The following is a 14,914-nucleotide window of genomic DNA, read 5'->3' on the forward strand; positions in this document are numbered from 1 at the left end:
CGGAATTATCCGATTTCTCGGCTTCGTAAACTGCTTCCTTGAAGCCCGTTTGCAAAAAGATAGAAATAGAATAACAGAATGGGAAGAGACCTTGGAGGTCATCCAGTCCAACCCCCTGCTCAGGCAGGAAACCCTACATACCATCCCAGACAAATGGTTGTCCAATCTCTTCTTAACGCCCACCCCCCCAGTGATAGAGCATTCACAACTTCCGGAGGCAAGTCGTTCAGAATAACAGAACAAGAGAGTTGGGAGGGGACCTTGGAGGTCATCTAGTCCAACCCCCTGCTCAGCCAGGAAACCCTGTCCCATTTCAGGCCAAACGGTTGTCCAGTCTCTTCTTAAACGCTTCCAGTGATGGAGCATGCACAATTTCTGTCGTTCCACCGATTAATTTGTTCTAACTATCAGGACATTTCTTCTTAGTTCTAGGTTGCTTCTCTCCTTGATTAACCCGCGAAAGCGAGGACCTTCTCCGTATGCCGTAAAAAAAAAAGCAGCTTTATTGATTGATTTTTTTTCCCTTCTCCTCACATCCGAAAGAGAAGCCTAGGTTGATATCCCAGAAGCCAGAAGAAAAATAATCAGTGCTGGTGTGGGAAAGAAAGGCAATTTTGTTGTTTTTTTTTCTTTTATTTCTCTCTCACAAGTAGTCGTCCTCGCTCGAAGTGGAGGTCCGCTCGGAGTCCTCAAAATCCGACAGGTTTTCGGAAGGCGACCGGCTCATTTTCCACACGTGGGTGGCAAAGGCTTTCCCCCAGCTGCAAGGGTAACCCACCGCCCTTAGCTGGCAAAGGGACGGCCGGTGGGTGGTCTCCGTTCACTTGCTCCCTTTGGCCCCCCTCTGCTTGCTCATGGCGGTCAGCATCTGGCTGATGTAGGAGGTCAGCAGATCGTCCATCTTGTAGCCCTGGCGCAAAAGAGAAGCGGGGAGAAGGAGGGGAAATGGACGCCTGGGGTTCGCCAACCGTCCGGCTTGATTCTGATCCATTTTACGAGCTTTCTTTCCCCCCTACCCCCGTTGTTAAGTGAATTGCTGCAGATGAGGTTGTTAAGTGAATCTGGGCGCCCCGATGGGGATCCCGTGACACGCACCCTCCCGGGACGCTGCGACCGTCACAAATAGGAGCCGGTTGCCAAGCGTCTGAACTTTGGATCACCTGACCGTGGGGAGGCTGCAACGGTCGTAAGGGTGAAAAACGGCCATCGGTCACTTTTTTTCAGCGCCGTTGTCATTTCACACGGTCACTAAACAAATGGTTGGAAGTTGCATTTTTGTTTCTGTGAGGGCCGGACTTTTTTTTTTTGCCCCAAGGGTGCTTCTCAGAAGAGAAGAATAGAATAGAATAGAATAGAATAGAATAGAATAGAATAGAATAGAATAGAATAGAATAGAATAGAATAGAATAGAATAGAATAGAATAGAATAGAATAGAATAGAATAGAATAGAATAGAGAATATGGAATAACATAGGATAGGATAGGATAGGAATATAGATTATAATGAAAATACAGAATAGAATAGAATAGAATAGAATAGAATAGAATAGAATAGAATAGAATAGAATAGAATAGAATAGAATAGAATAGAATAGAATAGAATAGAATAGAAAGAATAGAAATATAGGATAGGATAGGAATATAGATTATAATGAAAATACAGAATAGAATAGAATAGAATAGAATAGAATAGAATAGAATAGAATAGAATAGAATAGAATAGAATAGAATAGAATAGAATAGAATAGCAGGGGGATGGACTAGATGACCTCCAAGGTCCCTTCCAGCTTATTATTATTATTATTATTATTAGAACAGAAAGAACAGAATAGAATAGAATAGAATGGAATGGAATGGAATGGAATGGAATAGAATAGAATAGAATAGAATAGAATAGAATAGAATAGAATAGAATAGAATAGAATAGAATAGAATAGAATAGAATAGAATAGAATAGAATAGAAAATATGGAATAGGATAGAATAGTATAGAATAGGATAGGATAGGATAGGAAAGGAATATAGATTATAATAAAAATACAGAATAGAATAGAATAGAATAGAATAGAAGAGAAGAGAAGAGAAGAGAAGAGAAGAGAAGAGAAGAGAAGAGAAGAGAAGAGAAGAGAAATATAGGATAGGATAGGAATATAGATTATAATGAAAATACAGAATAGAATAGAATAGAACAGAAAGAACAGAATAGAATAGAATAGAATAGAATAGAATAGAATAGAATAGAATAGAATAGAATAGAATAGAATAGAATAGAATAGAATAGAATAGAATAGAAAATATGGAATAGGATAGAATAGTATAGAATAGAATAGGATAGGATAGGAATATAGATTATTACCAGTGACGTCTCGCACAGCAACTTGCTCCCTCGCACCAAATTGCCGATGGTGATGTGGAAATAGGTGTTGCCACTGCTCCAGTTCGAGATCTTTGTGAAGGGATGGGTGATGAGGATGTCCTGGAGACACGAGAAGACATTATGGGCCTTTTAGCCAGCCCGTCCCCTGCCTGTCGCCTTCTGTTCTCCCAGACTACGGTACCCATCTACAGGTTGTCCCCGACTTACAACCGTTCAGTTAGCAACCATTCAAAGTTACGATGACACTGAAAAAGTGACTTAGGATCATTTTTCACACTTACGACCATTGCACGGTCACGTGACTTACGTTCGCCTTCTTGCAAACTGACTCACATGTATGTTGGTCGGAGCATCCCGGGGGAGTCGCGCAATCCCCTTTTGCGACTGCCTGACAAGCAAAGTCCGGGGGGGGAAGCCGGATCCGCTTACTGACCGCGTGACTAATTTAACAACTGCAGCGATTCGCTTAACAAACGCGGCAAGGGAGGTCATAAAAATGGGGCAAAACTCAAGTTAACCAATTTTTCACTTAGCGACAATTGCGGTCGTAAAACGAGGATTACCTGTACAGATCTTCCAGGCAATCCTTCCAGCGTTGGAAAGCACCGTGAAGCGGTATATAACTCTACATTCTATTGCGGTTGCTGGTAGATTTGCTAAGCAAGGCAGTTGTGCCCCGTTTTATGACCTCCTTTGTCGCCGTTGCGTTAATCAGTTGTTAAATGAATCTGGCTGCCCCCTTGATTTCACTTGTCGGAAGGTCGCAAAAGGGGATCACGTCAGCCCTGGGTACACTGCAACTGTCATAAGTACGAGCCAGTTGCCAAGCCTCTGAATTTTGATCACCTGATCATGGGGATGCCGCAAAGGTCATAACTGTGAAAAACAGTCATAAGTCCCTTTTCCCAGTGCCATTGTAACTTTGGTCACTAAATGAAGTGTTGCTAAGCTGAGGGCTACCTGTGTTTAAAGCTTCCTTCTCCTGGCTCACACAGATACACTGAGTAACAGCCTGCTAAAGCATCAGTCAATCACAATCCTGGGTTGTATAAACAGAGGCACAGAATCAAGATCATGTGAAGCATTAGCACCGCTTTATAAAGCCTTAGTAAGGCCACACTTGGAACGCTGCATCCAGTTTTGGTCACCACATCACAAAAAAGATGGTGAGAGTTTGGAAAAAGTGCAGAGAAGAGCAATTAAGATGATCAAAGGCCTGGAGACAAAAACATACGAAGGATGGTTGCAGGATTTGGGTTTGGCTAGCCCAGGGGTAGGCAACCTTGGCTCTTTTATGACTGGTGGACTTCAACTCCCAGAATTCCTGAGCCAGCATGGCTCAGCTTGGAAACCTCTCCCTTTCCCCTCAGCATGGCTGGCTCAGGAATTCTGGGAGTTGAAGTCCACGAGTCATGAAAGGGCCATAGTTCCCCCATGCTGGCTGAGGAATTCTGGGAGTTAAAGTCCACAAGTCATGAAAGGGCCATAGTTCCCCCATGCTGGCTGAGGAATTCTGTGAGTTGATGTCCACAAGTCATAAAGGAGCCATAGTTCCCCCATGCTGGCTGAGGAATTCTGGGAGTTGATGTCCACAAGTCATAAAGGAGCCATAGTTCCCCCATGCTGGCTCAGGAATTCTGGGAGTTGAAGTCCACGAGTCATAAAAGAGCCAAGGTTGCCTCCCCCTGGGCTAGTCTAAAGAAAAGAAGAAATAGGGGACACATGATAGCAGCGTTCCAGTATTTGAGGGGCTGCCCCAAAGAAGAGGGGGTCAATTAATTTTCCAAAGCACCAGAAGGCAAGACAAGAAACAACGGATGGGAACGAATCAAGGAGAGAAGCAACCTAGAACTGAGGAGAAACTTCCTAACAGTGAGGACAATCAACCAGTGGAACAGCTTGCCACCAGAAATTGTGGGTGCTTCATCACTGGAGGTTTTTAAGAGACTGTAAAGCATTCAATTGACAAAACCCACCTTGCTTTTACGGTCAATGAGGCTGACGCCATGTTTGTTGATGGCGACCAGGAGCAGTTCTGGATAATTTGGGTCAGTGGTTTGCTGTTGGGAAAGGAAGGCGGAGGGGTGTTAGTCGGCTGGGAAGGTGAAATTGCAAATTAGTGAGCAGGATCATGCCACCACAGCTCTCTTATAAGGCTAGGAAATTCAGGAATTTCAAATCCCCCTGTTTTAAAGTCGCTGAGAGAAAGACTGGTTTAGGGGTCCATGAGAGATGTCACCCCCACAGCTCTCCTCTCCGAGTGGGGATCCTGGAAACAAGGGGGATATTTGCTGCTCCATCACTGGAGGCTTTTAAGAAGAGACTGGACAGCCACTTGCCTCAAATGGCATAGGCTCTCCTGCTTGAACAGCGGGTTGGACTAGAAGACCTCCAAGGTCCCTTCCAACTCCTATCCTATCCTATCCTATCCTATCCTATCCTATCCTATCCTATCCTATCCTATCCTATCCTATCCTATATTTTCTATTCCATTCCATTCTATTCTATTCTATTCTATTCTATTCTATTCTATTCTATTCTATTCTATTCTATTCTATTCTATTCTATTCTATTCTATTCTATTCTATTCTATTCTATTCTATTCTATTCTATTCTATTCTAATCTCTATTCTATTCTATTCTATTCTATTCTATTCTATTCTATTCTATTCTATTCTATTCTATTCTATTCTATTCTATTCTATTCTATTCTATTCTATTCTATTCTATTCTATTCTATTCTTCCATTGCAATTGCATTGCATTTCATTGCAATTCTATTCTATTCTGTTCTGTTCTATTCCCCTGACCCCACCATCTGCTCTTCAAGGTAGTCCACCAAACAACAGGACTCCTTCCCCCCCTTCTTGAGTGCATTCCAAGATGGGGCCGTCCTCACCTTCACTTCGAAGAAAGCCGAGCCAAACGTGGGCCACCGGAAGACAATCTTGAGGAAGGCCAGCTTCGCCTCTTCCCTCGTTTTGCCGGCGTGCTTATTGAAATACGCCACGATGGACTGTAAGAGAGAGCAGAGACACAAGCATCACAATCTCTCACACCGGACATCGCCCTATTGTAAGAATACCGAATGCACGAACTGGCCTCATAGGTTTGCTAAGTCTGGTTTTGATGCAGGCTCAGGCTGTCAGGAGGTTGTACGCTGGGATGTTAGGAAAACAGACAAAAGTTTGCCCAAACTAGAAAGAATGTAATAAATGGTTTGTGTAGTTCAGCAAGTCAAGCCACATAGAAGAGGGAGTCAAACTATTCTCCAAAGCACCTGAAGGCAGGACAAGAAGCGACGGATGGAAACTAATCAAGGAGAGAAGCAACCTGGAATTAAAGAGGAATCTCCTGACAGAACAATTAACCAGTGGAACGACCTGCCTCCAGAATCTGTGAATGCTCAAACACTGGAGTTTTAAAGAAGAGACTGGACAGCCAGTTGTCTGAAATGGTATGGGTGTGTGTGGACTAGATGACCATCAAGATGGTCATCACTGCTATCATGTCTCCCCATGTCCTTTTGTTCCCCATTAGGCTAGACCTACCCAATTCCTGCAACCATTATTCATATTGTTTTTGCCTCCTGGCCCTCTGATCATCTTTGTAGCTCTTCTCTGCACTCGTTCCAGAGTCTCAACATCTTTTATACATGGTGGTGACCAAAACTGGACCGAGATGCCCTACGCACAGTCACTCATGCGCTCGTGACCTCCCGTTTAGACTACTGCAACGCTTTCTACATGGGGCTGCCCTTGAGGATCACTCGGAGGCTTCAACTGGTGCAGAATGCGGCCGCGCGAGTTGTGATGGGGGTCTCCCGATACTCCCATGTAACACCTCTACTCCGCGAGCTGCATTGGCTTCCGGTTGCCCTTCGGGTGAGATTCAAGGTGCTGGTGATGACCTATAAAGCCCTAAATGGCTTGGGTCCGGATTATCTGAGGGAACAGATAATCAAGCTTCCTTCGTCCCGTGCGCTCCCACAGGGAGGGCCTTCTCAGGATACCGCCAGTTAAGGAATGCCAGCGGGTTATTCCTAGGGGAAGAGCGTTCTCTGTGGGCGCACCTGCCCTATGGAATGATTTACCTGTGGAACTTAGGACCGCCCCTGATCTGCGTTCATTTCGCCGGGACCTGAAAACCTGGTTTTTCAATCTATCAGGCCTGGACTGAAGGGGTTTTAGCTTTTTAAATATTGTTTTAATTGGGCTTAATTAATTTAATGTATTTTAATTCTATATTATTTTTATATTGTATTTTATGCTGCCCTGTAAACCGCCCTGAGTCCTTCGGGAATAGGGCGGTATAGAAATTTAATTAAATAAATAAATAAAATAAATAAATAAAATATGTTCCAAGTGTGGTCGTACAGAAACAGAGACAGACCAATACAGGTAGTCCTTGACTTACGACCACAGTGGAGGCCAAAATTTATGCCGCTAAGTGAGACATTTGTTAAGTGAGTTCTGCCCCGCATTACGACTTTTTCCTGCCATCGTTCTTAAGTGAATCACTGCAGATGTCAAGCTAGTAACACGGCTGTTAAGTGAATCTGGCTTTCCCCCCCCCCCCCCCATTGGCTTTGCTGATCAGAAGGTCGCAAAAGGGGATCACGTGACCCCCAGGGACGCTGCGACCATCACAAATATGAGTCAGTTGCCCAAGTGTCTGAATTTCGGTCACATGACCATGGGGATGCTGAAATGGTCGTAAGTGTGAAGAACGGTCATAGCTTTCTTTTCTTCAGCGCCGTTGTAACTTCAAAAGGTCACCAAATGAACTGTTGTAAGTCGAGGACTACCTGAAGACAGACAGACAGACAGAAAAAGAGATGGAAGTAGAGAATTACTTGGAGCAAACTTACTCTCTTCCAGTCATCTGGGGACAGCTGTCTGATAAGAGGTTCGGGCACCAGGTCCTTGAGAAGTTTCGGAATATTAGGAAAAGAAGACTTATCATCTTCAAACTTCACCCGATAGATCAGGGCTCCAAGCTGTAGCACTTCTTCCCGGCTGCATTTATGGTAGCCACGAAGATATTTGGGTAATTCCTGTGCCGTGGAGAAAATCAGATGGTGGTGAGGCAACGTCCTGAATCACCTCAAAAGCCGGGGATGAAAATAATGGGGTCCTTGGTGCTTTCTGAACTTGAGTATCCCACAGGTGCTTTTTTAGGAGGCAACTGGACTTCCTCGTTTTTTTTTGAAGACATTTCGCTTCTCATCCCAAGAAGCTTCTTCGGCTCTGACTGGATGGAAGGGAAGGGATTTATACTCCTGGAAGAAAAACTGGTCATTTGCATCCTTTTAGCGAGTCGTTGAGGCCTCTTGGAGGTTTACCTGTGTCCTCTGGGCCACCTGAGTGGTGCAAATGGGTGTGGAGCCTTCTTGGAACTGCTTAACGGATTGTGTTGTAGACTGGAGATGGATGATGTTGTTTATATTTATATTCCTTGCAGGCGGCTGGTCATTTGCCTTCTTTTAGAGAGTCGTTGAGGCAACTTGGAGGTTTGTCTGTGTCCTCAGGGTCACCTGCGTGGTGCAACTGAGTGTGGAGCCTTCTTGGAATTGCTGAAAGGACGGTGTTGTAGACTGGAGATAGATCGATCACTCATTTGCACCACTTGGGTGACCCTGAGGACACAGGTAAAGCTCCAAGTGGCCTCAACGGCTCTCTAAAAGAAGACAAATGACCAGTTTTTCTGCAAGATATATAAATATGAAGGACATCATCCATCTCCAGTCTATAAGACAGTCCTTTCCACAGTTCCAAGAAGGCTCCACACCCATTTGCACCACTCAGGTGACCCTGAGGACACAGATAAACCTCCAAGTGGCCTCAATGACCCTCTAAAAGGATGCAAACGACCAGTTTTTCTGCAAGGAGCATAAATCCTTTCATTCCCCCCCCATCCAGTCAGAGCTGAAGAAGCTTCTTGGATGAGAAGCGAAACGTCTTCAGAGAAAAAACAAGGAAGTCCAGTTGCCTCCTAAAAAAGCACCTTTCGGCCCACCCTGACCTGGAGGATGGAGAATCTCCCTAGACATCTGAATCTGAATCTTTTCTTGCAGACATTTCATTACCCAACTAGGTAACTTCATCAGTGCTAGAAGGGAGGGGGCTTGGGTCTCTGTTTGTATACTAGTGGCCTGCCCTGTCCATGTTAATGGGAGCGGTTTGGGTGGTTCCTTGCCTGAGCTGTTGTTCTTGGTGCTTTCTGAGCTTGGTTGTTTTCAGACATTTCCTGACCCAACTAGAGAATATCATCAGTGCTACCGTAGAAAGGAGTGGGGATTCCCCTCTACAAGCAAGCTACTTGTTTATAAACAGAGAGCGGCCCTCGCTCCCTTCTGGCACTGATGATGTTACCTAGTTGGGCCTTGAAATGTCTGCAAGAAAACCACCACATGAACCCTGAGCTACAAATAAACCGTTGTTTACCGCTAGCTTGTTTGGCAATTCCTTGATTGGGATATTGTTTCCTTTTTCTAGTGCAGGTCTAATGTTCTTGGTGATTCCTTCATTAGGCTGTTGTTTACTGTTTGGTTGTCTGAGCTGGGGACTGCTTAAGTAAACCAGCGCTTCTAGCATCGATGATGTTACCTAGTTGGGTAAAGAAACATTTGCAAGAAAACAACCCAGCTCAGTGACCACCGAGGACCCCACAGTAAACCTAATCAAGGAATCACCAAGAACATCCCCATCAACATTGTTGTAAGTTGAGGACCATCTGTACCGCAGTCGTTCAGCAAAACAATTCCGCAGTTTTGCCGAAAACCGGAAGAATGTACCATAATGTACCATAAATACATGCATACCTGCGTACATACATACCGTGTTTCCCTGAAAATAAGACCGGGTCTTATTTATTTTTTATTTTTTTGCCTCCAAAAGAGGCACAGGTCTTATTTTCAGGGTAGACCTTATCTCCGGCACCAACGGCGCCACCCAGCCGGTCCACTTCTTCTGGGGCCAAAGTTCTGCAGCTGCATTCGGGCCTGCATTTTGCCATCAGGCCTTTCCAGAAGGCCTAAGCAGCCGAGTACCAAGCTATGGATTCAATCCATAGCTTGGTGCTCAGCTGCGGAGATCTTGCAGAACCAAGCTACGGATTGAGTCCATAGCTCGGTTCTCGGCTGCAGAGGCCTTCCGGAAAGGCCCGCGACTGAAAAATGCAGGCCTCAGAAGAAGAAGTGGGCCGGCGAGGAGAGGCCTGGCTGCAAGAAAAGTGGGAGCAAGCGGGTGGGGCAACTCCACTCCCCCACCCCCACCCTAGCTTGATTTTTAGGTGTGTGCCTCACCTCACCCCCAAACTAGGACTTATTTTCAGGGTAGGGCTTATTTTAAGCCCACCCCCAAAAATCAAGCTAGGGCTTTTTGTTGGTGTGTAGGCCTTCCTTTCAGGGAAACACAGTACATACAAACCGGAAGAATGTACCGGAATGTATCATAAATACATCCCAGTTGCCAAGGGCCTAAATTTTGCTGACATGACCAGAGCGATGCTACAACCATCATAAATGTGAAAAATAGCCATAGTAATTTTTTGCCCAGTGCCATTGTAACTTTGGCCACTAAACGAATGGTCGTAGGTCAAGGACTGCCTTATGGAAGGCATGCTGACAATGTTGCACAATCCAATGCACACAACAACATGTTTTTGGCCTTCAGGTCCCACGTGCAAAGTAAGACGTTTCCTCATATTTGAGCGGACGTCCTTCGCTCCTTTTATCAAAGGTGCTCAGAGGGCAAGCAATGTTCTGAAGATGGCCGCCCGTTCTGAAGTGTTCTTCTCCGCCATCTTTTGCTCCCAGAACCAGGAGCCACCTGAAGGATTGTCCAGCCGTAATCTGGCTTAGATTCCTCCGCTGATAAACCTGGCAGATTTGGGAGACCTACCTGATAATAATGGAAAATGGAATCGGCCATTGAATCTTTCCCAGGCGTGGTGTTGGTCCAAAGCTTTTTCATGAAAAACACTTGATAGGTGAGAGAAGGCACGAGACCTAGGAAGCAAAATCAGGGCAACATTCAAAGTTGGGTCTTGATTGGGCCTTGTGTGACGACCCACAATTAATTTAAGGCAGCGTTTCTCAACTTTTGCACATTTAAGATGCGTGGACTTCAGCTCCCAGAATTCCCCAGCCAGCGTACGCTGGCTGGGGAATTCTGGGAGTTGAAGTCCACGCATCTTAAACGTGCAAAGATTGAAAAATATCTATAATCTGTAATAACATAGAGATTGTGGATGCAATTCAGAGTCCTGACTGCAGGGGGCGCTGCAGAAAGCCATCTACCAATGTGGACTTGTTACCCAAAGGAAATAATAAGTTTCTTTTTTTTAATTTGGAGAGATGAAGTATGTGTGTGTGTGTGTGTGTGTGTGTGTGTATGTGTTGGGGTGTGCGTGTCTGAGGTCCACAAAAGGGTTGCTGGCGAAGGCCTGTTGAGGACTGTAAGATTGTCCCCTCCCCAATGACTTCTTTGTGAAGTGGCACCATTTGTTGTTTGTTCCACTAGTGTGACAGGCGAGACACCTCTAGGATCCTCACTTTGTCGCTTTCCTTCGCACAAAAGTGAGAATCCCTGCTTGCAGAAATCTAGCGTGGCAGGAAAAAGATAAGGATGTCCGGGAAAGAAATGGAGAACTGAAGATCATTGTGCAAGATCGCAGCCTCCAGCAGATTTTTGGCAAATGACCAAAAAAAAAACTAATCATTGTGCTCAAACTGTATTCGGTGTCTTTAAAAGGACACCGAGTTTGCATACAGATAGTCCTCGAGTTATGACTTACGTAAGGGAGCCTGGCCATCAGGGTTATCAATCATGATGTTCATGAAATAATAATCATGTTAGTTGCTTTATGATTGAAGCTGTTGTTTAATGACCAGCATTAAAAAAGGTGATAAAAATCAAATCCGTCACATGGGTGATCTGACCTAAGATGAAAAGACTGGAAAAATTGGAGAAAAAAACAATTTTTTGCCCCTGACAGCTTTGGGGGGGGTGGGGGGAACCTTGAAAAAACCTATTTGTTTCCCAATTTTTCCAGTTTTTTTCCTAAGCCTTACCTGATTAGCTAAATCAGGCCTTAGATAAATCAGATCACCCATGTGACGGATCCGATTTTTATGACCATTTTTTGTGCTGGTCATTAAACGACGGCTTCAGGCATAAAGCAAACTATGTGGTTGTTAAGCTAACACTGCGGTTATTAAGCAAGTGAATTGTTCCCTGTGGGCCAATTTTGTCAAAAACTGGAGGTAAATGCTAATTTTTGCCCGAATCGTCGTAAAACGTGATCACATGACTACAGGACACTGCCAAGTTCCTGACGTGCAGTTATCTGACCATGTTGGGGGAGTGGCTGTCCGAACTTTGACTCTGGGTCATAAGGTCTGTTGTAAAATGGTCACTAAGCAACCAGTCGTAAGTTGAGGACTATTCGTACTTCCTTTTCTAATCGTTTTTTGAAATGGCTGGTTAACTGTTTTTCAAATATTGCGAGCCTTCCCATCAACAAGTCTGAAAATGCCAAGGGAGTTTCTTGCCATCTTTTACACGTTTAAGGACTCAAGCGGGATTTTTGTTTTGTTTTGTTTTGAATAAAAAAATAAAAGGGTGATTAGAACTTTGATTTCAGAAGGTTACAAATGGGCAACGGTGTCCAGATGACTTCAAAATAAGATTCTGGAATGAATTATACAAGAATCCTTCCCGTGGGAAAATGCTTCGGTTTTGAATTCAGTTCAAAAACATGACAGGATGCAGTTTTGAAGGTTGGCCACTAGAGGGAACTAGAGGGAACCAGAAGGAAGTCAAGATTTCTGTACTGAAGTCAAGATTTACCACGAACGATTTACCATCTTTTGCTGGTCTCGCTTTCTTGATCCAGTCGGTCAGATGCCTGACGAAGTCAAAGAAGAAGTCTCCTTCGGGGACACTGATGACCTGGAAGAAGGCAAGCAACTTTGGCCCCTTGCAGATGTGCATGCTGGGGAATTCTGGGAGTTGAAATCCACCCGTCTTAAAGGGACCAAGGTTGAGAAATACCGTGTTAAAGGGAAGGAAACGGACTAGAGAGCTGCCAATGGAGATTCCCAGTCCTCCAGGTCACAGTTATCCCAAAGGTGCTTTTTCACGAGCGATACTCACTAGCCCTGCCCCATTCTTGCATGGCACAGCACCTTATTTTTGCGAACTGCGATGCGGCGGCAGCCATTTTTGCACCTTGCAGTGTGGCGGCAGCCCGTATTTGCGCCCTGTGGTGCGGCAGCAGCCCGTTTTCATACCCTGAGGCACGACAGCGGCCCATTTTTGTGCCCCAAGGCACAGTGTCCTGTTTTTGTGTCCCACGGCCATGGTGCTACTACAACTGAGGGGGTGCACGTGCACATGCATGTGCACTGGTCAGACTGTCCCACTGCCAGGTGGCCTGGGCCCATTACCGGGCCATGGCCCACAGGTTGGGGACCCCTGCCCTAGTGGTCTCCCATTCCAATATTAAGAAAATCACAGAATAACAGAGTTGGAAGGCACCTTGGAGGTCATCTAGTCCAACCCCCTGCTCAGGCAGGAAACCTTATACCATGTCAGACAAATGGCTATCTAGTCTCTTCTTAAAAACTCCCAGTGTTGGAGCATTCACCACTTCTGGAGGCAAGTGGTTCCACTGGTTAATTGTTCTCACTGTCAAGAAATTTCTCCTTAGTTCCAGGTTGCTTCTCTCCTCGGTGAGTTTCCATCCGTTGCTTCTTGTCCTGCCTTCGGGCGCTTTGGAGAATAGCTTGACCCCCAACTCTTCTTTGGGGCAGCCCCTGAGATACTGGAAGGCTGCTATGTTCACCCCTTGTCCTTCTCTTCGTTAGATTAGAGTTAGACATACCCAATTCCTGCAACTGTTCTTTGTATGTTTAAACTTTAAGGGTTTCAGTGTTAATGGACTGGACTCTGATTAAAGTCTGGCCAACTTTGAGTTGTAAACTCACCTTGTCCGATATCTTGATAAAAAGGCTGAATCCCTCCGATGATTTTAAGAGCAGCCGTTTGGAAATGCTCTGACAGAAATCCTTGGCCTTGGTGCCTGATTCCACTTCAAACGCCTGGGTGAGAAACAGAGAAGAATAAATAACCTGGCTTCATACAAGCTGAGTTGAACTCTTGTGTCAGAGTGTGTACAGTCTTATTGCGCTAGGTAACCCAGGAGTAAATACAGTAAACAGTGATCTATATTAAATGGTGGTTTACCTTACCCTATCTACAATATCACACACCAGGAACAATACACACTCAAAGGGACACAGACCCTGCTGAGTCAGCCTCATCATTACACCAGATAGCTCACATTATACAAGCTGATTAGCTGTTAAATTATTACCTTGATATCTTGGGCCAAACTAGGGTTTAAACATGGTTTACTCAATTAAACACAAGTCAGCTGGCGGGGTGGGCCCAGCTGGGATGTGAGAAGACGTTTGGCCAATCTAAACGAACCACAATAGTTTAATGTCACACATTAACCCTGATCGCAGGGAACATGCAAACCAACTTGTAAAGTCTGTCTCTTAAAGTGGCTTTTTTATTTAACCACAGCCGCTCTGTTTACCAATAGTCCTCAACTTACGACGATTCTTTTAGTGACCGGTGGAAGTTACAATGGCACTGGAAAAAAGGGACTCATGACTAGCCTTCACACTTAACAACCGCTGTAGCATTCCCCCATGGTCACGTGATCCAAATTTGGATGCTTGACAAGTGACTCATATTTATGACGGTTTCAGCGTCCCTGGGGGTCATTTGATCCCCTTTTGCGACCTTCCGACAAGCAAAGCCAACGGGGGAAGCCGGATTCATTTAACGGCCGTGTTACTAATTTAATAACTGCACTGATTCACTTAACAGAGGTGGAAAGAAAAGTCGTAAAACGGGGCTAAACCCATTTCAGAAATTTCTCACTTAACAACATAGGTTCTGGATTCCATTGCGGTTGTGAGCTGAGGACTACCTGTACTGTACGACCATTGCAACATCCTCAGGTCACGTGATCCCCTTTTGCCAACTTCCCAGCTGGTTTCCGACAAGCAAAAGTCAAAGGGGAGAATCTGGATCTGCTTAACGGCCGCAAGATTCACTTAATGAGTGCAGTGATTCATTTAATGGCTGTGGCAAGGAAGGTCCTAAAATGGGGCACGACTCATTTAATACCCACCTTGCTTGGCCCAGGAAATGCGGTTCCCAGTTGAGGCTGTAAACCAAGGATTACCTGCATTTATGCATTACAGGTAGTCCTCAATTTACGACATTACATTTAGTGACCGTCCAAAATTACAACGGCACTGAAAAAGTGGCGCGTGATCCTTTTTCACAAGACCGTAGCAGCATCCCCAGGGTCAGGTGATCAAAAATCAGACTCTTGACAACTGGTTCATATTTATGAAGGTCGCGGCGTCCCAGGATCGCGTGATCCCCTTTTGCGACCTCCTGGCAAGCAAACCAGATTCACTTAACAGCCTGGTTACTAACTTAGCAACCGCA

The 14,914-nt window shown here is 45.1% G+C and overlaps 1 protein-coding gene across 1 annotated transcript in view; it reads right to left on the reverse strand.

The window, feature by feature from the left end:
* Nucleotides 1-281: 281 nt before the first annotated feature.
* Nucleotides 282-14,914, reverse strand: part of MYO7A (myosin VIIA) — a 73,041-nt gene continuing 58,408 nt past the window's right edge. Inside the window, exons 30-37 of the mRNA XM_083362590.1 lie at nucleotides 13,369-13,482; nucleotides 12,244-12,331; nucleotides 10,280-10,386; nucleotides 7,246-7,431; nucleotides 5,275-5,391; nucleotides 4,353-4,436; nucleotides 2,356-2,475; nucleotides 282-910 (exon numbers count right to left, since the gene is read on the reverse strand). Of these exons, the coding sequence (XP_083218716.1) occupies nucleotides 821-910; nucleotides 2,356-2,475; nucleotides 4,353-4,436; nucleotides 5,275-5,391; nucleotides 7,246-7,431; nucleotides 10,280-10,386; nucleotides 12,244-12,331; nucleotides 13,369-13,482 (906 nt within the window). The 3' untranslated portion in view covers nucleotides 282-820. The remainder of the gene's footprint in view (nucleotides 911-2,355; nucleotides 2,476-4,352; nucleotides 4,437-5,274; nucleotides 5,392-7,245; nucleotides 7,432-10,279; nucleotides 10,387-12,243; nucleotides 12,332-13,368; nucleotides 13,483-14,914) is intronic.

The sequence above is a fragment of the Vipera ursinii genome (assembly GCF_947247035.1).
Source record: "Vipera ursinii genome assembly, chromosome: 4".
NCBI lineage: Eukaryota > Metazoa > Chordata > Lepidosauria > Squamata > Viperidae > Vipera > Vipera ursinii.